We start from the raw sequence: 26100 nt of genomic DNA on the forward strand, positions 1-26100 counted from the left end.
GATCTTGATGAAATTTTCAGGAAATGTTTACAATAGAATAAGGAAGAAGGGATTAAATTTTGGTGGCAATCTGGATCACCGTCTAAATACAGGATTGTTTTAAAGGATTCTGTATGACAGATGTAAGAGTATGAATATTCTGGATACTAAAATCAGGAATATGAAATATGTGCATATGTTCTGGGTCATCATATTTATCAACGCTCTCAGGTAACAAATTATGGTGCAAACCTGCATCTAACACCAAATTGTAGCAGACAGCCTGCTGAAAGGGAGTATAACATTAAAGTCGGACTAAAGTGTAACATGAAAATCAGATTATGCTTGACAGAGGTCTGCGCTCTCTGAGTGTTTTTCTAGTTAAACACGTTTTTTGGGTGTTCCCCAAATGGTCATTCTTAAATTAAAGAGAAAACTTTGTAAGGAAGTATTCATCACAAGGTTCCCCTTCTCTTTATGATGTAGTTAGTCCTCTAAGCATTTTTTTCAGCCTCATTCATCGTGTAACCTTTTCTGCTGACAGTTTTCTGTGTGCTGGCATTAACACCCATTGTTTCCCAAAGAATGACCTTGTTTCTGTGGCAGGAGGAGGGGTAATGTAACACAACACAAATATTAATGAACACATTCAAAGACATTTCCCCATCCCTCATATGTTCTGTTATTAATGTATCATCAGTAACTCCTGATATATAATTCTGTTTTCACAGCTTTAATTTGCTCACGCCAGCACACTCAAACACAGCCTCATCTCTGACTGTTTCTGCCCAGCTCAACAGTATATGCCTGTTTTTTTTTGACACAGTTTGGCAGAAGCGTTCTTTACTTAATTGCCCAGACAAAACAAGTTGTATTTTAAAAACCCAGGCAACAGCAGGTCTTTGATTAAAGCTTTAAATCATGACTAAAGCAAAATAAGATGTGAGGAATTTTAAAGTTTCCTTGCCTTCCGTGCCTTGATTTAGAGAAGACGGTACAATGACGCTGGTTAGATCCAAACCATGGCCACCCTCAAGATTTTAAACTTTTTTTAAAGACTGGTTCTAATTTTAGGGAACTTTGCTCAAGTTACTTACCTTTATTTTTTATTTTCATTATTCTTTCCATGTTGTTGTTTTGAGTAATCTTGTATGTTCTTTTCTTCTTTTAGAATACTAAAAGTCTAGCTAGAGACAGAACTTGGAAACTAGCAACAGCTTTGATCGCAAAGTGTGAAGCATCAGCTACTGCAGATGTTTGAAAAACGAAGAAGTTGAGTTATTATATTAAAAGGAAAATTATTTTTTGTTATACAATGTTAAAATAGTTGATGATGCCATGTTTGAAACAAATCAAAAATAAGTGTACGACATCCAGAGCAACCAGCCCCATACATCTTTCCAAACAGAGAAGGTTCATATTCAGAAGGAGATACAACTTAATCTTATTTATTTTAACTATAAGGTCACACTGCATTTTCTTGTCTCTCTGTGTTCACTCAATGAGGGTGTTACTCAACACATGCTTTGTTAAATCAAGAGGAGATCATCATTGATTATCATTAGAGAGCAATCTCATACACATAAAATGAGAAAGTGTAAAAATAGACAGCTGTTCTACTCCACCATCCTTCACAGGTTGGTTAGGAACAGAAAGCATTGTCACCCCAGGCTCAGTGCTTGTTCATGAGTGCTGGAGTGAACAGGTTTATGTTTGGAAAAGCAGAGGCTGCGTGCGAGGATGTGGGGAAGGAGTGCTGACGTAGGACAGAGTCTGGTCATGGACAGCGTTAAAGGTCAGGAGACGTATTTTGGCAGAGAGGGGATGTAGTCAGGGGAACAGGAGTGTGTGAGCAGGTGAGCGGCAGAGTGTTGGAGGGCAGCAAGGGTTTCGGACAGTGGACCATGCTGAAACCTGTTGCAGTGTTGTGGATTTGTCAAACGCACAGTTCAGAGTCTGGCAATAGATTATGATGGGTGAGGTGGAGGAAAACTGTTGTCAATGATGTTCTTGACGTAATGCTTGAATCAGCTGCTAGTGAAAATAACACCTAGGTTGTGGATTTGAGGTAAAAGGATTAGAGTGAAGTTGTCATAGCTGAACTGAAGGGAGTAAGCGTCTGCCTAAGATTTTACTGTCATAATGCACTTGGTCAGTGTGGAGCAGGTTCTGGTGGTTTTAGACTGTTGAGATCATAGACTGAACAGTGTGGCTTTGCCATTTACCATTATACGGTTTTGAAGCCAAAATACCCCCGTCACAGGCTCAGCCATTAGCAGCTATTGTGCAGCCAGAGTCTGCAGAGCAGAGGCTGTGAGGGATTCTGGGAGAATCTGAGTGGAGCTGGGTGACAAAAATAATAATAATTATTTTTCTTTCAAGAGTCTAATCACTTCCTGACTCTACCTCCCGACATATTTTACAGTCCCTGAAAAAAGTACACAAGAACGGCAGCTGTCAATCATTGGTAAATGTGACGTAAAACCTTGTTTTTAACCTCTTATAGCCACTGGAAAGAAATCTTTTCAGAAAAAAGAGGACTTGAATACAAGACAGCCAAATAATATCTTCAAATCACCACAACAATCAGATGTGAGAAACATTTCTACGAGGTGTACTAATTTTTTGGAATGACTGGAGAGCTGCATTTTTTGGATAATACTGCAGCCAGCCACCAGGGGGAGCAGTTTCCCTGGCAACCTCACTTCAAGCTAAGCAAGGTGACGTCCATGTTTTTTTTCAGTCTATGGTAGAGACTATGAGGGACTCTGAGAGAATCTAAGTGAAGCCAGGTGGCAATAATAATATTTTTTTTTATTTCATGTTTTACAATCCCCCCAAAAAGTACATGAAAAAAACTTTTCAGAAAAAAGAGGACCTGAATACAAAACAGCCTAATAAAATCTTGAAATCACCACATCAATTGGATGTGAGAAACATTTCTACAAGGTGTATTAATATTTTAAAACTTTTCTTCAGTCAAATTGGAATGGCTGGAGAGATGGAGTTTTTGACCTATACTGCAGCCAGCCACCAGGGGGAGCAGTTTTTTGTGGCAACCTCACTTTGAGGCAAGCAAGATGACGTCCTTTTTTTTTTTCTTTTTTTTTTTTGGTAGATCGGTTAAGATGAGGATGTGGACGTTATCTACAAATAATGGATATGAAACTTTGGGGTCTCAAGTTAGCATAGTTTCTCATTTTTTTACTCTGATGTGACTTGAGTGTGCAAACAGCCTTGTAATGTTGTTGCACCTTTAGAGGAATTATTGTGTGATATTTAAGAAACTGGCACAAGCTTTCACCCAGGGAGGAACAGATTTGTAGTCATCAATTCAACAGCAAAAGAAGGAAAGTAAAGACCATGTGCTTAATCTGACTTTCTAGGAGCTTTGATGAAGAGAACTTCAGAAAAAGGGAGAAAAAGAAATTGGTGAAGGAGGCCCTTTGTTCTGAAACAGTGGGCTCTTTTACAGTCTCATAAATATTGTCATTGTGAATGAGCCGTCAATGACAACCTGTATAAATTCAGCTCTAAAAGAAGTTGTTTTTAACAGCATTAAAGTCTGGTGTGGGTAATAATTGCCTTGTGTCAAAAACCCTGCATGCTGTGACTCCTAAGTGCTGCAGACAGAAGACTTCAGATCTTTCTCATTCACAATCATGACGTGAGGCGAGGGTGTAGAGCAGGAAATTACCGATTGGTTTGTCTCTGTGTGTCTGTTCGTGGCGGGCCAGCTGCTGGCTCAGGGGCAGCTGGAGGATTCACTTCAAAGCAGCTTTTACTCTGCTGTATGTTTGGTTTTAGAGGAAGAAGATAAATGGGTGAAGAAGTGTAAAATGATACAGCAGCAGTCTTACAAAATTGAGAACAGAGCTAATTTATCAGCAGTGTGTGTGTAATTGCATTTTGCTCCTTCCAGACAGAAAAGGCTCAGCTGCACACCTCTGTTAGGGAGGCTGCAAATGTTACTTCAATCAACTCTGGGTGCAGTTATTCAGAATAGTGGAGCATGCAATGAGGAAAGTGAGAACTGAAAAGCTTTTTTCCTGGACGTCCCCTGCGCTGTTTGATGACACAATTCCCACTGACATGTCCGTTGTTTCAAAAAGACGACAAACTTTTAGTCACAACATTTAGACTCTTAGTCTGCCTTCAGATTTTTAAATGCACAGTTTAAAAGTAAAATACTGAGACATGCAGCCAACTTGATTTCGGTTTAGTCCGTCTTGTTTCACAGAGACCAAGAGTTACACACTCGAGGCATAAATCATTTATTGGACACTTTGGGTGACCTGCAGCTCTCCTGCTGCAGAAAATACAACCAGGTTATTCCAGATACTGTCTCACTATAAACTCCACTGCACCTTTCCGCCCACCTTGATTTATCCACCTTGATAGCTAAAAAGCTATAAGGTATTTGTTACTTATTCTGAATTTTAATTTTTTCTGCTCTTGTTCATACATTATTGAATACTTCAAAGTACTTTTGTCTACTTTTCCTGAATTTTTTATGACAAAGTTCATGCAGAATTACTCAAACACAACACACATACAATTTTTAAAACCTCCCTTTGACTTGATCCAGGAAAATTCATAGTGGTTGAGTTAGACATTGCGTGACACATAAAAGCAATGCATGAATTTGTGAGTTTTACCCTTTAAATTCAAATTAGTTTTAAAAATCCACAGCCACCAGATTCTGTTTGGAAGCAGCGCGAACCACTTAGTCAGAAGAATGCCCTCAACATCAGCTTACTTTTGTTTCTCCTCCACACTCATGCTTCCATGAGCATGCTTCAGCTTAATCCTGCTCACAGTGAGCCACAGTTTTCAACTCACTTTACACGTCCGCACTTGTATTTACCCACGTGTGAGTGCAGCGGTTAGGTTTCCAAAACCGACAGAGCTGAATGTACCCAGTTAGCCCCAGTGCGCTCTGCTATTAGCTGGAAAATTACCCAGCACAGCCTGCTGCAGACTTAAAAAAGTAAATCCTGCAGAGGCATCCTGCTAATTAAGTCGTCTACATGTTGAATTATGTATCAAGTAGAATCTTGCCTCACCAGAGGAAGCTTTCCCTGGTCAACATTACATTAGGAATCAGTTCTTAGAGGCTCCAAGAGAAAGTGAAACCATCCCCTTCCCTCAGTCATGTGGAGATCCACATTTATAAATACTTCCTCTCCTCCTCACAGCTCTCTCCTTGTCCCTGTACTGAACTTGAACAGACAGATATGTTTTCCCCATTGATGAGGCTTCACTTTTTACAAGACTCAAAGGTTTCCCCGACAAAAGCTCTGTCTGATTCTGTTCTGCTGATGGAAATAGACTCAGGTTTCCAATTGAGCTAAACACTCAGGGTCTTGTTTTATCGTAGTGTTCATTCTCCTCTCTTCTGCCCTCTTTTAACCTCACAGCCGGTGATGATTTGAGAGCAGAGGTTAAAAAACTCCATCTTGTTCTCTTATTATCTTCTGTGGCTCTTACTGTAGAGGGATGACTTGTTTCTTCTCCGTTACAGCTGAGTTTTTTCTGTAATTGTGCGTGCGGCATCACAGGAAAGGTTAGCAGCTGAGCCATTTCCCCTGTGAGAGACTGTGACCTGTCTGAACTGGGAGGCGGGCTGTGTATGTGTGTGTCTGTGTGTGTTTGCATGTGTGTTCCCGCCTTCCCAGGTTTGTCTCTGTGCGTGTGTCTCAGTGACCTTGCTGTAGCAGCTGCAGTGGACTGTGTGTCTCTGAGCAGAGCGGACAGGTCTGGACTGTCCCTTCAGTTTAAATCTATGAGTATCCATGAGCGCGCTGGGAAGACGTTAAGCTGCACAGACAGTGACTGATGGGCTCAGAGGAAGGTGTGTGTGGACGGAGGAAAAAAATCAACATTTCTGAGTTAACATGCTACTCAACCTGGATGTTTTCCTTTTCTTTCAGATCACTGCTTCTCATTTCACTCGTTCTTTTCCTCCCGCACTTCACCACTCTCTTCTACTTCAGTGTTTTTCATGAGTTTTCTCAGTTTAATCGTACACCTTCACCGCACACTGATCAGCTTTAATGCTAATGTGAAAGGATCGACTAGTCATCCTCTGCATCTATGTGAGGCGCTGGATGCCGCTGGCAAAAATCTCCTGTCTCAAAAAAGAAAGTAAAGCAGGTTACTTTGACACACTCTGATTATTGGAAGGGAATTCATAGAAAAGTTCCCTTTAACAAAGGAGAAAGGTTATTTTAAGAGTGTGTGTGTGACTCGCGTAATGTACATTAACAAAGTTTTATCTGTTGATATTAGAGATTGTTTTCTGTTTCATTTACAATCTATGATAACTTGTTTTGTTAGTAGGGATGTCCTGATTCGATACAGTGATCGTTATTGGAGCTGATATGGCTGTTTTTGGAGGATCACATCAGATTTTATTACGTGATCAGGTCCGATCCAGCACATTGGTATTGGATCGGTATCGTCAAAATAGATGCAAAAATAGGATCAAATCAGATGTCAAAAAATCTGTTTTGGATTCGAGACATCCCTATTTGCTAGGTGAACAAATTGATTCCTCGTGCTTTGCAGTATATATTTTTCCTAAATCTATTCTCTGCTCAAATAATCCAAAATGTATATAATCTGTTTTAATGAAGCTGCATTTATATTGAGGCTTGAAAACCTGCTCTGATGAACAGCAGCTGTGCTTGAAACGTCACTAACTTGCTGAATTAAAATCCTTGGTATGCTGAAGTCCTCGCAGACACTCCTATTTATCTCCACACCTGCCCCCCAGGTTTGAAATTGTGTCCCTGTCTTCTGCACCATGGGTTTCCTGTCGTTCAGGGACAACACTTGACCCAGCAGCTGCTCAGTGAGAAATATGAGAAATATGACAAAATGACAGCAGTGGTGAGTTGTGTAAAGTGAGCACAAACACTTTAAAAGCTGTGAAATTTTAGATTTATGTTGGATTTTAATTGAAAAAGCAACAAAACTTTGTATGAAATGTGTTTCCTATGCATCCAAAATGCCCAGTGTTGTACAAGTAATGTAACTCTATTTGTGAATAGCTGTGTGTGCAAGAGTGGGATGGAGTGATGTCTGCATTTGTGTGCTTGTCTGTATCATAGACTGTATATAGAATGGACAGCTTAGCCCCTCTTTTTACTATTATATAGATTTGAAGCCAAAATACCACCGTCTGAAGCTCCACCATCTTGTAAAACCTACAGCTGGAGTCTGTGCAGTAGAGAATCTGTGTGGAGCTGCAGTAACAAAAAAAGTTGAATGTCTTTCTTTTGAATGTCTAATCTCTTCTTGGCTCTTTTCCAACGTATGTTACTTTATTTTTGAAAGATTCATGCAGGAAGCTCAGCTATAAATCATGGTAAAACCCAGCTCTTAACCTCTAACTAATGCAAAAGAAACTTTTTGGAAAAAAAGAGGACTTGAACACAATGCAGCCCGACAATATCTCTATATCTCCACAGTTTGTGAATGTGAGAAGTGGTTTATTTATTTTTAAAGTTTGACCTCAGCCGATTCAAATAAGTGAAGAGGAGTTTTTGATCTTAACTGCATCCAGTATGAAAACAAGTTTATTTTTGCTGCTAAAAAACACTTTTTGGCTTGGTGTGTGTGTGTGTGTGTGTGTGGTTGTGTTTCTGCAGCCAGCCTCAACTGGAGTCTTGAAAGAAAAAATGCAGTTTTTAGCACTTTTGCTGGGCTTCACTTCCCAACTGAGTGTGAGAGCTGTTAGCCGGAGGTATTTTCATTTGTGTATCAGTGCTTCCTGACTAGCACAGAAGCTGAAGCAGGAGAGTTAACACAAAGTTCATCCTGTGAATATTTTGGAGGTAGTCAGCAATCATTTTTATGATAAATGATGATGTTAGAACTGAGGACTGGCTCAGAATTTGGTAACATGGACCCAGCTCTATTTTTTCCCCACATGATTCAGACTCAGCTCAGACTCCAACACTGAAGACTGGAGTGGGTTGAAGCCTTCGACTCAAGCATGCTATAGAGGTTGTTGTAAACATGCTGAAGGTTGTGTAGCGTTACTGGAAGTACAATCATCTCTTTGTGTGTTCATACATGAAGCATACATACATACTGTAAACACAATGGCTGCCTACATATAGTGTCTATACATTCTATATGGTGCTGCTTTTGCTGAGCTCACCGTGTTATTTATATGGAGAACGTTGAATAGAACAAACTGAGCGAGATGTTGGTCTCTCCGCAGGTTATTTATCATTTAAAGCACACTGGCTTGTGCAGCCTGCCTGCTCATCAGGAGTCTACAATTCACTTAGCCAGAGCCCCGGTGGAAAACTAAGTCTCTCTCCAATGAAACCAGGCCACTCATGTACATGACTAATAGTATGCCCCCTGTGTAATAACGTACATGTCTATTGAATCTCTTTAATTATTTAGAGCCAGATTAGTATGAAACGTGGCTGGAGATATAACACGGATATGCAGGAGAAAACATCTAAATCACATAAAGCTTGTTTAGTATTAATGAATAGAAACCCTTCACGAACTGAATCTAAGACGCTTGTTTTTCATTTCAGCTGCTTTCCTCCTGTGCTTTTTATCCGCACCAGTAAATCAATTATCTCCTTTGCTTGGATAAAACAGATATTCACTTAAACATATGGTATAACTACATAAGATAGCAATTAGTAAACAAACATCTGATAAACTTAGCTGCACGTGAGCACTTCTGTTCCCTCACTCTTCCTTTGCTTTCTGTTATTTTTTCTGCTAACTTTATCATCATGTCTTACTCATCACCAACTGATCATTTGTCTTTAATACTTTTAATATTGTTGATTGTCTTTTTGCCTTTTTTGCATTTTGTTTTTATTAGGGCTGTCACTTAAAAGCGTTAGATGGATTAATCAATTACAGTGCAAAATAATGCATTATAAAAATTAACGTGATTAACTCACTGGCTGCCAGTGCATCTTGAATGATCTTTCAAGACCCAAATGATATTGTTTTCCATGACTATGTAAACACCAAAAACTACCTAAGAATAATAGACTCTGTCTTTTTTTAACATCTCTTCCTGTTTTTGATAAAAAAAAAGACAAAACATCCTTTCCTTTGATCCTTTCCATGGTTTCTGTCGTCTTTTCTCACAATCGCGCCAATCTTTCTCTCTGAACTACCACGACACATCCCCAGTTCGAGCACGAGCTGCCTAAAGTTTTCTGACTTGCAGGGTCTCACTTTGCCTCTGTCATCTCACATCTTCTCCCCATATCCATGCTGATCTCTCGTCCAAAGAGCGCACCGCTCTCACCCACAGTAGTTTACGAGCATGATTTCGAGTGACAGACTCCCGCCTCCTCCTGCTGAAAAACACAATTTACTCCTATAGACGCAGTAAACAGTTGCAATTGAATTGAAAAAAAATGTTCTCTTCTTCGTCTATTCATCTGATTAGTCATGCACTACAATTTTGTAATATCTTAGAATACAAATTCTTTATTTGGGGACCTTAAACAGATGTAAGATTAAAATGTGGTGAATTATATTAATTAGGTTACAAATCCTGCAATTAATTGGATTAATTTTTGATTAATGAATTGCCTGATAGCACTAGTTTTTACACAACTTTTATTTAAAAGAAAATATTCCCACTGAGAGGCAAACACTTCTTAATTATAGAGTCCAGACAACAAGATGTGCCTATGTGACAGTAAGTGGCAGCCATCAAAAGTTTGAGGAGTCAAAAAAAAAAACCTTGACAGATATTTTCCTTTCCTGTCTGCAAAGTTTATCCTGAAAAATCTTCCTGTGGTAGGATGTATTCTGAGGGTGATTTTATTTCCCCCAACCTGCCTGAAAGGCAATCAGAGATGCACCAATTCTAAATTAAAAATGAAACATATTCAATATTAATGCTCAGATATCCGGCTGTGCAGTGGAAACCAGCATGGGAACAACAAAGCACACAGTCTGTGGATTGATAATCAAGAGGGAAGCTTAACAAACAGTCATAGACCATGGAAAATCCAAATCATAAAGTGAGAGAAGCGTCAGAAATGGAGGATCAACATCATGTAAAAGCAAACTGACGAGGAGATGAGTTGAACGAAAAAGCACCATGTAACTAAAACAGTAAGCAACACTTTGCTTTATGACCATCAAAGCTTCCTGACAGTTGTTCACTGTGTTGGTTTACTCTAAAGTTCTGTACATTTTTTAAAAATAGCCCCAGTTCTGAGAGTCAGGACTGTGGTTGTTGGTGAACAGGATCTGTTATTCTGTGGTGTGCTGAGTTGGCTATATTATTGAGATCCCCACACATAAGACGTGTTAAATCTGTCATTTTTTGTCGCACAAGCAGGATCTCTCACACTTTAAATATCTGTTAAAGTTTAGAGGCGAAATGAAACAGTCAACCGAATTAACACTATTTATTATTTACTAGCCATCTTGCAGTGCTATAAGCTGTGACATCATGGGGTTGGTTAGCTTTGCAGACCTGATGAAAGTTCCCTTGTCCGGATCACAGTGAGAGATAATAGCAAGAGACAACATTTTTACCTTCTTGGAAAAAATAAATCAGGTCTTTTGTGCATTGGGCATTTTCAAATCTTTTATTTTTCAAAATTTAATCTGAGCACCCTCTCCCGCTTTGACCTCAAAGAGTAACTTCACTTTTGTTTTGTTGGCATGAATACAATAAACATCCCAACAGTCATCTCACGCTAAGTTAAAAATAACTTTATTGATAGAAAGTCTTGAATAAAGTCCAAACCCACTGCTTTTTGTTGTGGCGATGCCAGCTTTCTCCTGCAGGTCTCTGACAATATGCTCTTACTTTATAAAGCGCTGATTCAGTATAAAATGTGTAAAAGCTGCAGCTTCTTCCTGTAACCGTTGTGAACAGCCAAAGGCAGCAGTGTGAAGCTACACCTCCCCGTGGTTTGTGTGTAAATATCAGATTCTTCCTCCCCGTGCCGGCCTCAGTGCTGCTACGGGCTCTCAGTGGGAACTCTGACTCAGTTCCCAGCCTGAGTGCTTTTGGCCAGACATTACAGACAGAGGGAGCTGGGAGAGGTGGAGAGAGATTGAGGAAAGGATTTACATAAGCCTTCAGGTCGGCTTTGGGAACAGCAACAAACTTCTCCCTCCAAAATGAAGTCATTCCTGTCCAGTCAGGAACAAAGTGTAGCTGCTCTTTAATCAAAATGCTGCTAGTTTTGTTTTTCTGCTGATGATAAAGGCAGAGGGTAGAATATAGTGATAAAGCCCACTCAATATGACATATCCAAACCCACTACATGCTGAATATGTTTTGCAAGCAAAAAGAACACCAAAGTTTAAGAGAAGTCAAGCCTCTGACTGGGGACAGTGGAATTTCTAAAACTGATCTTTAGCTTCAGATATTTACCTCCGCCAAGGTTATGTTTTTGGGAAAGTTTGTCTTTTTGTTTGTCTGTGAACAACATAACTCAAATAATAATGAACAGATCTGGATGAAGTTTTCAGGAAATGTTCAAAATGGGATAAGAAAGAACTGATTAAGTTTTGGAGGTGATCAGTATCCTGGAATTTTTATAAAGGATTCTTTATCATTGTGAGATAGGACCGTTTTCACCATATGTGCATATAACTCCATGATAAATGGTCAGATTGCTTTGCAAAACAATACAAGACAAGGTCGCAATAATTTCTGACAGATGTAAAAGTATGATCCAGATCCTGGCAATATTCTGGGTACTAAGATCTGGAATATGAAATATGTACTGGGTCATCATAATTTTCAACACTGTCAGGAAACAAATTATAATACAAACCTGCAACTAACACCAGAGACAAGGTGAACAGGAGTTCTGCAGTTATATTTATGTTGCAGTTTATGTCTATATTCAGCTCATCTTCTTGTTGCTTTGCAGTTGATGCACCCTTGAAAATACATTGGGATAAAATCAACACATTTTTAACATCTCTGCTATAATCACTACTACTTATGGTTTGAGTGACTTTGTAGAGATCTGCAGCTGCTCACATCAGCTCTGCTGCTGGTGCCTGGATTGCAAGACAGGATTTTGCTCCACATGCCAGGGATGGTTGAGACCTCGTAGCTTCCCAGGCCGATTTCATGAGAAATATTTGTGTCTGCTACAGTGTTGCTTCTGAGGTGTTTAAGCCACAATGCCAATGTGGGGAAAGATGAAATGTTCCTGTCTCCTTTCCGTGGATTGACACCCTCTTTTTCTATTTGAAATGGATCACCTTTGTCATGAGGTCATGACCAATCAGGATCAAGTATTTACTACAACTGGGTAATTAATAGGGCTTGGACAATATGCTTTTCTAGTGATGTTATTCTATTACGATTTTTGGGGAGTGATTCGACTTTTGGGGAGTGATTCTTTAATATTTATTATTTTTGCAGTTTTTTTTGTTTGTTTTTTTAACACCATGCCAGCTAAAAAAGTTAAATGATGATGATCTCTACAGACTATATCAGGAGCCATATTTTCCCATAAAATGCACATCACATGAGTCAGACAGAAACATTTCATTTTCTGCTGGAGAAAAGTGATTACTTTTTTCCTACCAGTTTATAAACAAATATGAAATGATTGATTTTTTTTTAAGACAATTTTTTGACAAAGATTCACAATTTTGATACTGTCAAACAAAAAATCCTGATTTCTTGATTTTTTATTTTTTTTCTCCCACCCCTAGTAATTAGAGAGTCTAGGAATACTGTGAGCTGGAAACATACGTGTCTTTCTCAGAGACTACAGTTGGTTATTAGCTTTAAGTCAGTGGATGTTGGTTTGTTGGGAGACTTTAAAGGTAATGAGCTTTTGTTTCCATTACGTTTTGGATTGATTCTTGTGTTTGAGCCTTTTTCAACCTTGTAAGTATGCTGGACAGATGCACTTGTTAGTCACCAGCTTTCATGTATTTCACATACTTGAATGTTGTCAGGTGTGCAAACTTACAGTCCCAAATGTCACCCTCCTGGTCATAGTTAGATGAAAAATGCCAGCAGGGAGAAGAAAAGAAAAAAAAACACCAGTAGATGAAGAGAATGATCTTCTGAGAGCAGAGGAAGTACCATGACACAGATGCTTCACAGAGAGTGGAGAAGGAGCGGCTGATGGCAGTGGGAGCTGTGTTATCATTCACTCTACAGGAGGGAGAGCCTCTTACCATCGCTCTGTGAAAACCACCATCATCCTCTCTCCTTCTGTCCACCTCTCTTTCCATCTGAACTGCACTTATGATAGCAGTATTGACTCTCAGCCTTCATGAGAAACTCTGTTTCTCTCACTGTGTGTGTGCTCTTGTATTTCAAGCTAATTTAACCCCAGAAGTTTCTCACTTTCTCTGCTCCAAACTCAGCTACAGTGGGGGAAACGTCAGAGCTTCATTTCTTTGCGTGCACTTGCAGCAAAATCTTAGACAGTAGTGCCCATTTTTTGGTGTGCAGCCGTGAAATTGCTTGTCACGATTCGATTCATTTTAAAGCCTTTGGACATATTCATTGAATTTCACTATCCAACAATTAGATAAGTTGGCAGCAGATGACCAAACAGTAATGAAATATGAATTCTTGGCACTTGAAATTTTCACTAATTTGTGCTCCTCTGCTTTACCCCTAGATGCAAAAGCCTGCCCCACTGGAGAGTTCATGTGTGGCAACCGCAAGTGCTTGGCCCAAGTCTACGTGTGTGATGGAGACGATGACTGTGGGGATGGCAGCGATGAGCTCAAATGTACCTCCCCTCTCACCTGCGGGCCCAACCACCTCCGCTGTAACACTTCAGAGTGTGTGCCGCTCATGTGGAGCTGTGACGGAGACCCTGACTGCTCAGACAGCTCAGACGAAGGGCCGGAGCGCTGCGGGGGCGACGGGGTCCCGTACCGACGAGCCAACTGCACTGACGCAGAGTTTCGCTGCGCCAATGGAGAGTGTGTTCGTCTCACGTGGAAATGTGACGGAGATCCAGACTGCAAGGACAAATCTGACGAGTCTGACTGCCGTGAGTTTCTCTCGTTTCTTTGCATACCTAATCCTCACGCTCTCGCTGTCCTCTCTTCTTTTTACTTTCTTGGGAGCATTTTGACATTCTTATCCACATCAAGGCTATCTTTCTATTCACCACTGAAAGGCTGTCTTTGCAGATTATATTTTTGCCGTGTGATAAAGCTCTGTCTGAAAGGGTCTCAGTAAATATGGATAATGTTGCTGGGTAGACATAAAATGTCTGCGACAAAGAGTGATACATATTTAACCACAGATCTTCAAATGAGCTGTCTCATCTCCACTCTGCTGTACCTACCAGCTCCACACAAGCATACTGTGAATGTCTCTCTAAAGGTATGTGTCTGTGATGAAAAGGCCTGTATTTGAGTCTCTTTATTATGTAAACTTCAGGCACGCTGCACATTGAAAAGGAATTGGAGCAGTAATGCCGAGCTATAGACTGAGTATAAGAAGCTGATATAGACCCTTGATTTATGACACTATATGAGCTTCAGAATAAGTTTATGGTCTCATGCTCTTGCAACATGTTTTTTTTAATCTTTGTTTTATATTTGATTTTCCTATTTAGACTTCGAGATGTAGAGATTTAGATCACCCTTTGGTTGGATTATGGTCAACCTCTGGCTGATCAAAGATCACCATAAATATAACGCCCGGCTCTTGGCCTCCAAGTCTTCTCACAGTCTTTGCTGCATTGAACTTTTATGATGTTAAAGCCTCTTGAAACATGACAGGAAATATAAAACATTCAAACGGAATTTCAAAACTCCATTTGTCTTTATTTGAACTCTGAGTAAAAATAAACGCTAATAACTGTTAAAAATCCACAACAGCCTGTTTTCCAGTTTAGCTCATCTGTACAGACCATGTGGGTGTGCTAATGCTTGATTGACTTGTGACACAACACAACATGGAGCAACCATAGACTGTATATAGAGTGGACAGCGTGGTTCCACCATTGGGAGCAGTTGTGCAGCCAGAGTCTGTGCAGAGAGACTGTGAGGGATTCTGGGAGAATCTGAGTGGATGACATAAATAGTAATGACTCTTGACTCTACCTCCCAACATATTTCACAATCCCTGAAAATAATACACAAAAACGGCAGCTGTCTATCATTGTTAAACGTAAGGTAAAACTTTGTTTTTAACCTTTTACAACTAATGAAAACAAAACTTTTCAAAAAAGAGGACTTGAATACAGGGTAGCCAAATGATGTCTTCAAATCACTACAGCAATCAGACATGAGAAACGTTTCTACGAGGCGTATTGATCTTTTTAAAGTTTGACCACAGCTCATCTGGAATGACTGGGGAGATGTTTTTTTTTTTACCTATCCTTCAGCCAGCCACCAGGGGCAGCAGATCTCACTTTGAGCTGAACAAGATGAAGTCCTTTTTTTTTTTTACAGTCTATGGGAGCAACCAAGTGGTAGCCTCCAGTCTGAAAATATGAGGCGGTGCAGGAGTGCTGAAAACTGCAATTTGTTGAGTGTCCCCTTGAGCCTGGCTCCTACAGCACACACTGTAAAGGGGAGGACTTTTTTTCTTAAGCTCCTTTTAGCTTGACTGATCAAAATTAACAGACAAATTACAGGACTGAATTTTTCTTCCTATCAAACTAATCACATGCACTGCAAAAATCTGAAATCTTATCAAGTGTTTTGTCTAATTTTCAGAAGAATATGTCTTTTTAGACTTAATATGAACCACATTCATCTGACCAGTCCAAAACATTTTTAATTCAAGGTATTCAAAAGAAAAAAATGAGGTCTGAATTGCTTTGAAGAAGTAACAAACAAATCTGCCAATGGGACAAGAGAAAAGTTACTTGTATTAAGACATTATTCTAGTTTTAACCACATTTTCGAGCAAATTTTTCTTGCTTCATTGACAGATTTTATTTCTTGTTAGAAGCAATTTAGACCTCATTTTTGTGTTTAAATGAGTTGAAATAAGACATTTTTCTGAACTTGTCAGGTGAATATGGTTCATACTAAGTTTAAAAAGACAATTTCTACTGAAAATAAGACAAAAACACTTGATTAGATTTCATTTTTTTGCAGCGTGACGAATCAAACTTCAGTAATTTTTTGCTCTCAGTTGGAGAAGCTGATGAGGAATTGGGATTGAGTTTTAGTTTATTTATAACCAAACCGATTCTGAGTTTTCAAAAATAAAAAACGTTTGAACACTTCACCAGCTGCCTTTGACTCATGTTGGCTGTTTTTCAGTGCATGGATAAGATGTTAGTAAGTCATTGATCCCAGAGGAAAAAAGTGCACACAAGAGGGCTTCATGTTGTATCAAACAGGTTTTACTTTTTTTCTCCTTATTGTTCTGCATCGATGAATATAAATACATCTAGAGGTATCCCCTGGGGGTTTACATTAATTTTCAAGGACAGCTTCAGATGAATGAAATTCCAACACATTCAATAGTCATTACACTCAGGGTCAACTTTACCATTAAATCTAGTTTGTGTGGACCGTGTGCTTGGATGTCGGTTGAAAGCTATTGAAAAGAAGAAATCATAACAAGTAACATTTCCTCCCTCTTCTCAGGTGCTACTTTGTCATTTAGCACATTTCTGCTCCGCGGGGAGCTGGTGTGCGGTTTGTTTTTTCCTCTTAATGTGTCTGGTGAAGAATGTGTTTGTGCTGATAAACACTGTGTGAAGATGGAGCCTTGAGATAAAACAGGTTTTCCTATTAGCTGGTCATGGATGGGGAAGCCCTGCAGCTCGTGTCTCACTAAGCCAGAGTGTGAAGCCCAGATAGTCCCTCTATTCATTATCGAGATGTGTGGCGCACACATCAAACCCTGCTCTCACTCTCTGCGGTGTCATATACGCTGCACTTACAAGAGATTGATGTTTTTGTTAGGAAACTGGATCCCTGGGTTCACAGAGGCTGGAGAAGGTACAACCTTGTTTGAGCCAGAATCTGTTCCTGTGCTTCATTCACAAACTTCAGTTCAGCTACCTTTAGAGAAGAACAAAACTGAGAGAAAAGAAGTTCATATCATTGTCCCTTGAAGGAACACATTTTACCATTTAACATCTTTAACTTAGGTTCCAGGCTTTTGTAATATCCTCCTAGTCTTCTAAGAATAAAACACTTAAACCCTGATAGACTCTTGAATTTCTTAATCAACACTTTTTATGAAGAATAATTACAGTTTCTCCTAAAATCAACTCATAGCTGCCTGTTAAATTAAAGTTTTAGATCAAGTATGTATAAGTATTTATGAGGCTAACAAATAAAGGGACAGTTAAAATATTTAAATAGCTGTGTTTAAAATACTCAATGAAAAATAATTGAAGGAAGTTATTTGCCTCCATAAATTGAAGACCAGGGGGTTGGGCATGAATCTTTTTTTTGTCTTAACTTGTAAAGCACGTAAATGAAATTAATAAAAATCTAACATTCAATCCTAGGAAAGTTTTTAGTCTTTTTCTTAAGTTGAGTCTCAATCGTTTCAAGCCCAGGGAAGATAGGTTTTTATAAGCTGAGGTTTTAACTGGACTTAATTGCACATTCCAGTGATAGGTTTTAGATGGAAGTCTTTTCCCAAAAAGTTAAAAAGACCCAGATTTGGCTGTGTTAGTGAAGATAAATAGTTGAATCATTTGATGAAAAATTACAAAGTGAGATATGAAGTTAAAAAATAAAACAAACAAATGATGGTAATTCATAACGATGGAATGAAAAATTCCAAAGTGAGTAAAAAGTAATCAGAGGAAAATAAAGAATTAAAAAGTCATCATCATGAGAACTGAATTATGATGAAATAAAAAGTGAAAACTTGGGGATAAAAAGTCTATTCAAGAAATACTTCACAGGGTTATTTCTTGAATTTTTTTTTTGTCTCATAACAATGTTATACGGTCTTATTATTCCAACACTTTAGGTCATAATTAAAACTATCTTCACTTTTAGCCCGTCTGCTTCAAGGTTGGACGTGTTATGGGTTCAAAGATGGACTTCTGCAGACCTCGGCTGTAACGAGTGGTTCTTCAATTTACTGTTGTCTGTTGTCTTTCTATCACCTCCAACCAGTCCATCCATTCTCCTCTGACCTCTGGCATCAACAAGCCATTTTGTCCCAGAGAGCTGCTGCTCGCTGGATATTTTCTCTTTTTGGGACCATTCTCTGTAAACCCCAGAGATGGTTGTGTGTGAAAATCCCAGTGGATCAGCAGTTTGGCAAATTCTCAGACTGGCACCAACGACCATGCCACATTCAAAGATACTTTAATGACCTTTTTTAAAGTTATTTTTGGGGCTTTACATGCCTTTAATGCGATAATAGAGGACAGTGGATAGAGCAGGACAGGGGGCGAGAGTGGGGAATGACATATGGTAAACAGGCTGGATTCAAACCCACTTGAGGGCAAACTTCATGGGGTGCTACCTAGACCACTAGGCCTCTTTTTCGATCGTCATCATGTCGACTTTACCATGTCTACATGACTGAATACAGCGAGTTGCTACCATGTGATTGGCTGATTAGATGACCTGAATAGGTGTACCTAACAAAGTGGTCCATAAATATGCATCCTGGTTCATAGACCTTTTACACCATAAATTATATTTTCCATGTCCACTTTTGACTCTGTCTCATAATAATGACTGTTTGTTTTCATTCAGGGTAAACTTCTTTCACTTCTTTTTTTTAATATACATAAACAACCCTGTCTACTCCCTAAAGTTTCCCAAATATTTTGTGCTGCTGTCTTACATCAGTTTGGACTTCTTGCAAAAATTTCACTGGAGGCCTGCCAGGAAAAATGGGACAAAAATTTGGCCTGTTTTCATACATGTAGCTCACTCTGATGTTTCAAGAACTCTTTGATTGAATGGTTTTAATTTTTATTCTCAAAAACTCATATTCAGTGTCATTTTTCAGCTCCTAAATTCCCCCAAGAATGCTTTAACTAACAATCTGGCTGTTTCATTGACCAATAAAATAACATTTAAAAGCTTTTTATTAAATAAGTATGTATGAGCTTTAACATTAAAAAGACAGATTAAATATTCAACATGAATATGAAGATCTTTGTCCCACATGCTCTCATAATTTAACTCACTATTTCTGACAGTTAATAGTCTGTTCATTTATCATTAGATTTGATGAAAGCATATGTTCATATTGAACATTTTCAGTGTTTCTACCTGTACGCCCATGAATATGAGTTCAGGCTCTGGCAGCTGCGCCTCCTGCTCTGCTCATCTCGTGATAACACTAAATCATTTCCCCTCAGTGGTGTGTATAGCTTTTTAGTGTGGTTAAGAGAGGAGTTATATGAGCACAGCCCGCCCCGTTGATGAAAAGCTCGTCTGTGCTCTGGATATTAATGAAATGTGGCGTAGTTTCTCACAGCCGCCATCTTTGCGTTACTATATTGAAAATCATTTATCACTCGGGTTTAGATCGACTGTCCCTGTCCTACACAGCACCTTACAGGCTTGTACAGTATCTTTGTATCCAAAACAGTACTATGAAGGATTTTGTTTTTAAATATTTTGATTATTTCTCATGATACAGTCAAAGGAGAGAGACTCGATAAGGTGGAAATTAACATAAGGTCTTGTGTTGGTTTTGACCTCAGGATGTTGTTCCCTTTGAAGGGATTAAAGGGGATTTACAAGTCCAATATCACACGTGTGTTGACGTGCGTCTGTGTGTTTCTCTCTCAGCCCTGCTGACGTGTCGTCCAGATGAGTTCCAGTGTGGTGACGGCTCCTGCATCCACGGCACCAAGCAGTGTAACAAGGTGCATGACTGCCCCGACCACAGCGATGAGTCCGGCTGTGTGAACGGTGAGTACGCCTGTCATCACCGTGGGCATGTTTTGCTGCATGACTGTGCCTCCCTCTCTGCCTGTTCACCTGTCGACTTCTTTCGTGCAGGAGTCTGAATCAGTCAGATTTCGGATTTTGTTGCTCTACAGCTGTTTGTATATGATTAAGCGTTTCTTCTTTTCTTATGTCCTCATTTTAAAATGAGCTGGTTATGTTCCTCAGGCACAGTAATCCATAGAATAGGTTTTGGAAACTTCCCAGCCGGATTATTTGTAAAACAGAATTCAAGGCTGGATTAACATAGCTGCATACCTTTCACTCCCAATGTTTTAAAAATTGATCATATTTAGATCATATAAAACAGAATTAAACATATGAACTGTTTTAAAATCCTCAGAAAATAACCCTGGGATAATCAATCCCTCTGGATGAGTTTGTAGCTGATCCCCCGCCAAAAATATTCAAAAGGCAAGCATCTTTGTGTGATTTTGACAAGTTATTTAAATTTTACACACCACCTCTCTGTGGTTGTTAAAAACAACTTTCTTAGACTCTTGTTTGAGGAACAAAACATTTAGTCTTTCTACTTTAGTTTTCTGAGAGTTTCTATTGAAACTATCTTGATCTGGGATGCAGGCTTTGTCAGACCACCTGATAGATGTCTTTGTCGCCTCAGTCCATTTATAACAGTCCTACACCACAGACTAATGCGGCCCAATGATCACAGCCATCCAATGTTTTTACTTATTTTTTTATTCCACTTCAAAGCAGAGGAACATTTCTCAGAGAGTTAAACCTCTTCCTGTCTTTACCTTTGAGACACTAAGCCTTTCCGTGATGCCCTGTTACTCCCACTCAAGTTACTAACCTGTTGCAACTGAACCTCATTAGTTGGTAGATTCTTCAAGGCCTTCTTTTTTTTTAGAGAGGGGTTTTTTTTGTGTGTAAAGTTTATACTGCCCCTCTTGTACCCCTGTAGTAGCTTTACATGTTTACAGCTTCAAAAAAATCTCCTGTTTTCCTCAAACTAGTGTTTCAGAAAACCCTTCTTTTAACTTCTCTAAAACTCTTCATAGCTGCTGTCTCTGTAACGCTCGCCTCTCCACAAACCCTCTCATTTCTGATTTGCGCCTTCTTGAGGCCTGTCAGGGTGTAGACCTTGTTTTTTTATTTTATAAAAGCTTGGAAAATGAAGAAAAAGTTATTATTTTAAAAATAAGAAATTGTTAAAATTACCATTGTAAATTATTAAATTATAATAATTCAATATTAAAGAAATATAACACATGTTTCATAATACCATTACCTTATTTCACAGTTTAATGGCCATATTACATGTGTATCAGATATTTATCAAAATGGTATTTATTTCAAAATGTTGTTTTTATTTATTTAATTATGAATATTTTGGGGTTCCGTATCTTTAAGCAAAACCTTTCAGTGTTTTTTTAATTGTCATTATCTTCATTTTTTAGTGTGCTACTAGCATCATATCATAAAGGAGCTTATGTCTTAAAAAATATTTTAAAAAATGTCAAGTTCAACATAAAATATTTTCTTTGCACTGATTTCAATAAAATATGGAGTTTAAATGATTTTGCAAATTGACATAATCTTTTTTTTGTAGATCACTATGACTGACAATCATCAAAACTAAATTATCAAGAGTGGCAGTTTTTTTTACGATTATTTTCATTATGATTTAAAGCCTTGATAAGTAATAAAAACAAAATCTGCTCTGCTACAAACATACTGTTTTCTTGTCTTTTCACTAAACAGAGGTAGAGTACTACAGACTGATAAATGTATCACAGCTCCTGGATGCATCCTGAAGTGGATTTTTTGTATATTTCTAAAGACAGACCTTAAAACAGCAGCTCAGCGAAGTGATCTGTAAACACTGACAGCAGGTTAAAACAGCTCTGGTTCAGAGAATCAATACCAAACAGTCTGAAATCAGTGGGATAAACCGAGTCCCCTCTTGTGGATAAGAAATGCACAGACCACTAATGTTATCTCAGTGTGTATAAGGTAGACGGCACCTTCAGCATCAACAGAAGAGTTATTGAATAAGAAGCCAATCAAATGTGGAATTAAGGTAATTTAGTACATCAAATGAATTATGCATAATTAATCCTTATCTATAATTTACCAAATTTAAGATTTGATTCCATGAAAACCACATTGCTCTTGATTTTATGTCCTTTAGTGAGGTGAATTTTCTGAATGCAAACCTTTGAGTTAATCAATTGTGCTTTGTACCAATATATTTCATGTTTCCACCTCATCTGACTGTAATTGATTAAGTGCCACAGAGCCGCAAATTCTTTAACAGGAAATGAAGCCAAAGCAGTGTGAAACTGGACCTAATTAAAGTTCAGCGTCTGTTACGCTTTCTGTTGGGATATGTGAATAACTGAGTGGGATGTATTTTCCACTGCAACTAGTTTCATTTCAATCTTCAATATTTCATTGAACCACGGGAGAGAGTCAGACTCTTTGATGCGAGAGGTTCCTGTGCAAATAATTATTCAAGACATCGAAAGTAAAGATGCTGATTAGTTTTCTGCTTTTCTGTTGCAGCCACCAAGTGTGAAGGACCCCTGAAGTTTCTGTGTAAGAACGGAGAGTGTATCGACAGCTCCAAAGTGTGCGACTCTGCCAAAGACTGCAAAGACCGATCAGATGAGCCAAAGAAAGAGTGTGGTAAGAAAACTTTTCCTCCAGAGTCAAAGTACTTTCTTCTTTACTGCAAAAACAAATCAAACTTTTGGAAGTAGAGTGTGTTAGTTTTTGTTCTCTCTTATTTAGTTGTTAGGGGTTGGGCTTGCAGAGGTTAGTGGGACCGGAGAAAAGTCAGTGTACAAATAGGTCGTTAATAATCACACAGACTTCCCTGAAACAAAGCTTGATTGCAGTTTGTAACAGAGAGCTACATGACAATCACAGAGAGGATGAAATGCTGCATGTCTTCCATCTATGCTCTTTGTTTACTGTGTTTTAACAACTGCGGCTTTCGGCATCCAGCTAATGCACCGCCTACCACGAGAGGGCACAGTTTTGCTGTGGAAACGCAAACAGGATCAGGCTTAACTGTACCAAACTGTGCCAAACCGTACTGAACTGTACTGAACCGACTCGGACTGCTTGGTGGAAACACGGCTATAGATATCCAGGAACTACAGAAGATGAGGCCTACAAGATAAACATTTCTGATGTGAAGAACACCTGCCATGGTTTATTTCACCCTCTGTCCACAATAACATCACACAAAGCTGTAATTGACTTGGTTTAATTACTACCTTAACAGCCATCTTCTTTGACACAAGGGTGGACTGGCGAACGGGGATTTCCCCTGGTGGGCCGGTGGGCTGCGGCCGCAACTTGAGAGAGGAGGCGGGGCAGATAAGGCTGTGGCAGAGTCGCCTGCTTGAACGGGGGACAGTGCCAGACAGCGTTGTTATTTGAAGATTGTGTAATCTGCAGGGTTGGGCTGGCCATCGGAAAATTTGGGACTTTTCCCTAACCGGCCAGTGGTCGGAGCAATTTTTTTTTGATTAATGACGTCAGGGGCGGACTGGTCAGCTTGACATTTGGGAGAATACTGGAACAGACGGTGGTGCCAGTTGGCCGACGGCTGGTACTGTTGGGGGGAAGGGGGTGGGTGGGTGCTGCTGGTCCACCGATGTGTCCCGTTGTTGTGGGCCGGGCCGAGTCAAAGTCCCTCGCTGTTTTTCAGTCCCAGTCTGCCACTGCTTTGACATTCATTTTCTTCTTTGGTGTTACAGCGTAAAGAGCGACTCCGCAAACTAGAGACCTTCAGCTATACATGGCGGTGGATGTTCAGTTTACAACAACTGTTGAAGCACAGGGGAATGTCTTCAGGAATAGTTTTGCTTTCTAAATATGAAATTTAAAGTCTTTCTGTTCAGATAAATATGAAATGAAAATCTAAAGCCATTTGAAACATTGAACACTGGTCAATCTCTGTCGCCTTCATGCAATAGACAGCTTAGTTTGATGGGTGTTTCAGCAGCTGAAGCCATTTCAAAAAGCCTGAAAAGTGCTTTTTGACATAATTTTGCCACTAGTGTTTGTCTCCTGTCAAGTGTTGATTCATCAAATCCATCGACAGAGCAGTAAATCTCGATTAGAAACAGCACAGGCTGAAAGTACAAACAAGCTAGCAGTGTTGTTGCTCTCAAAGATGCTTGCCTGCTTTCCATTTGTCGTCTGTGCTATTTTTTTTTATATACATATTTATTTTATGTAATTTATAAAGGGACCATGTACAATATTCGATGCATTGTACCAAAGTTAGCTTAAAGGTAATTTACATCTGCAGTCCCTTTGCAGGTCACAGTCAAATCATTTCATTGTTGTAGAGCACACACACACCACACACACACACACACACACACACACACACACACACACACACACACACACACACACACACACACACACACACACACACACACACACACACACACACGCACAGTATTGTAGTTCAAGTTAAAAACAGTTCGATAAAATAAGTGGTTACGGCGTTGAGTGTCTTTTAGCAGATTTTCCAGTTTGGTTTTGAGACTGTTGAGGGAATCACAGTTCTTGATGTCATCTGGTAAGACTGAGGCTGAGTTGTGGCTTTCACAAAAAAAGCTGACAGCCCAGAGGCAGAACGGTAAGAAAGTACAGTACATAGCAGTCTGTAAAAGAAGATATCCTTGTGGATTTAATAGAGTCCACTGACCAGAAGTTGACGAACTGACGCAGTGGAGGTGGGGCCAAACCATTTGATGATCTTCTTTGTTATATTACTGACCTCTACTGATCTTGCAGTGTAGTGCAATTGATTTTATTTTTTCTCCATACATCACTGGCCTGGTTTGCAGCATCTTCACAGGCCTCAGAAAACTATGGACCACAGGAACTATTTAGTTCCTGGAACTTTTGGTCAGAAGATGCTGTTTATTGTTGATATCATAATCAAACTCTCATCTTGGTGAATTGTTTTTATTTATTGCCCTCACTTGCTTTGCTCAGAAGTAAAAGCTTGTCTTCATCGCCTGTGTGTTAAGAAACAAGGGAAAGTGTGTGTGTCAGCAGATCTGTGTGTGTCAGCCCTTTGCAGTGAGAGAGGATGTACACATCTATTGTAAATGGATTCACACAGTTTGTGTAGCAGCGTAATCGTGTTTGCCATAACAAAATGCAACCACCTCCCCCCTCTTACCTTGCATTTCAAAGCTGTCGGAGGTGCACTCAAATTAGCAGAAGCCTCCGTTGATCAGAACAAGAGCCTGTTTGTACTAATTACCATCAAACTGTGGAGGAAAAGAGGCCTTCTGCTGATCTTAGATAATTTCCCTGAGCTGTTGCTCATTTCCTTGGTAGACTGCATGTATTTATCTCCTAACCTTTTTTTACTGACCATGACTAAAAGAGTGATGTCTTAGTCAAGGAGCATTAAGTCGATACAGCTATTAGAGTAGACTGAGCTCTGCCAGGGACAGAAGCTAAAAACCTAAACAGGTTTTCCTGAGAGTCAGATTCTTCCTCCGTCTCCTGCTCACTCTCACTCCTCATATCTCCCTCCCTCTCTCCTTCAACTCAGGTCTTGTTCGCAGCTCATTAAAAGCGTGTCCACACACACCTCGCTCATCGCTCTGCTCGCTCAACCGTTTACTTGCAAGATGTTCACGGCCAAAACACACAACGAAAAACTGCACACAGAGACACAATACTGCTCCTTGCTGCAGTGAAAAACATTTATACCTAGATGTTCAGTGTGATTGCATTTTCTGCTTGAACCTTTCATCAGGGGAAGATGGAGATGATGCACTCCTGTGACTGTGTGTGCAGGCAAACGTTTCCCAGCTCATTAGAAATAATGGCATATTACCTCGTTACCCTGCAAACAATTCATTTCCTAACTCTGACTGCACAATCACTTATTTTTCAGCCTTCACTGGCTGTAAATAGGCAGTACATAATGGGTTACCGTGGTGAGGGAGAAACGAGAAACGAGGCTGGAGGTGGAGGGAAGAAGAAGAGACGCCATGTTTGTTTGCCCGTAGGAAAGGAAGGAGTGACCTCTAAATCATGACTGTCCTTGAAAGCAGACTAGAAAAAGCTGCCGCAAACAGCCTCCTCCTGAGGCATCTGTGTCGCCCACCCAGCCCCTGTCTGAGAAACTGGAATAAGTGAGATGTCAAATGCAGCTACGTCTTGGTCTGCAGTTAATTCTGAACTGACATGAAGGGAGTAGGAGAGGGGGGTGGACTGTGAGTGGCAGAT

General features: G+C 39.6%; 1 protein-coding gene across 2 annotated transcripts in view; it reads left to right on the plus strand.

Annotated features, from left to right (window-relative positions):
• The window catches only part of LOC141804093 (low-density lipoprotein receptor-related protein 8-like), a 150174-nt gene that overhangs the window by 82720 nt on the left and 41354 nt on the right, over window positions 1-26100 (plus strand). For both annotated transcript variants that reach the window (XM_074688345.1, XM_074688346.1), the window contains exons 5-7: window positions 13611-13991; window positions 19696-19818; window positions 22384-22506. In XM_074688345.1, the coding sequence (XP_074544446.1) occupies window positions 13611-13991; window positions 19696-19818; window positions 22384-22506 (627 nt within the window). The remainder of the gene's footprint in view (window positions 1-13610; window positions 13992-19695; window positions 19819-22383; window positions 22507-26100) is intronic.

The sequence above is a fragment of the Halichoeres trimaculatus genome, unplaced genomic scaffold (genome assembly GCF_033239565.1).
Source record: "Halichoeres trimaculatus isolate MK-OKI-2021-1 unplaced genomic scaffold, fHalTri1.1 fHalTri1_scaffold_15, whole genome shotgun sequence".
In the NCBI taxonomy this organism is placed as follows: Eukaryota; Metazoa; Chordata; class Actinopteri; order Labriformes; family Labridae; genus Halichoeres; species Halichoeres trimaculatus.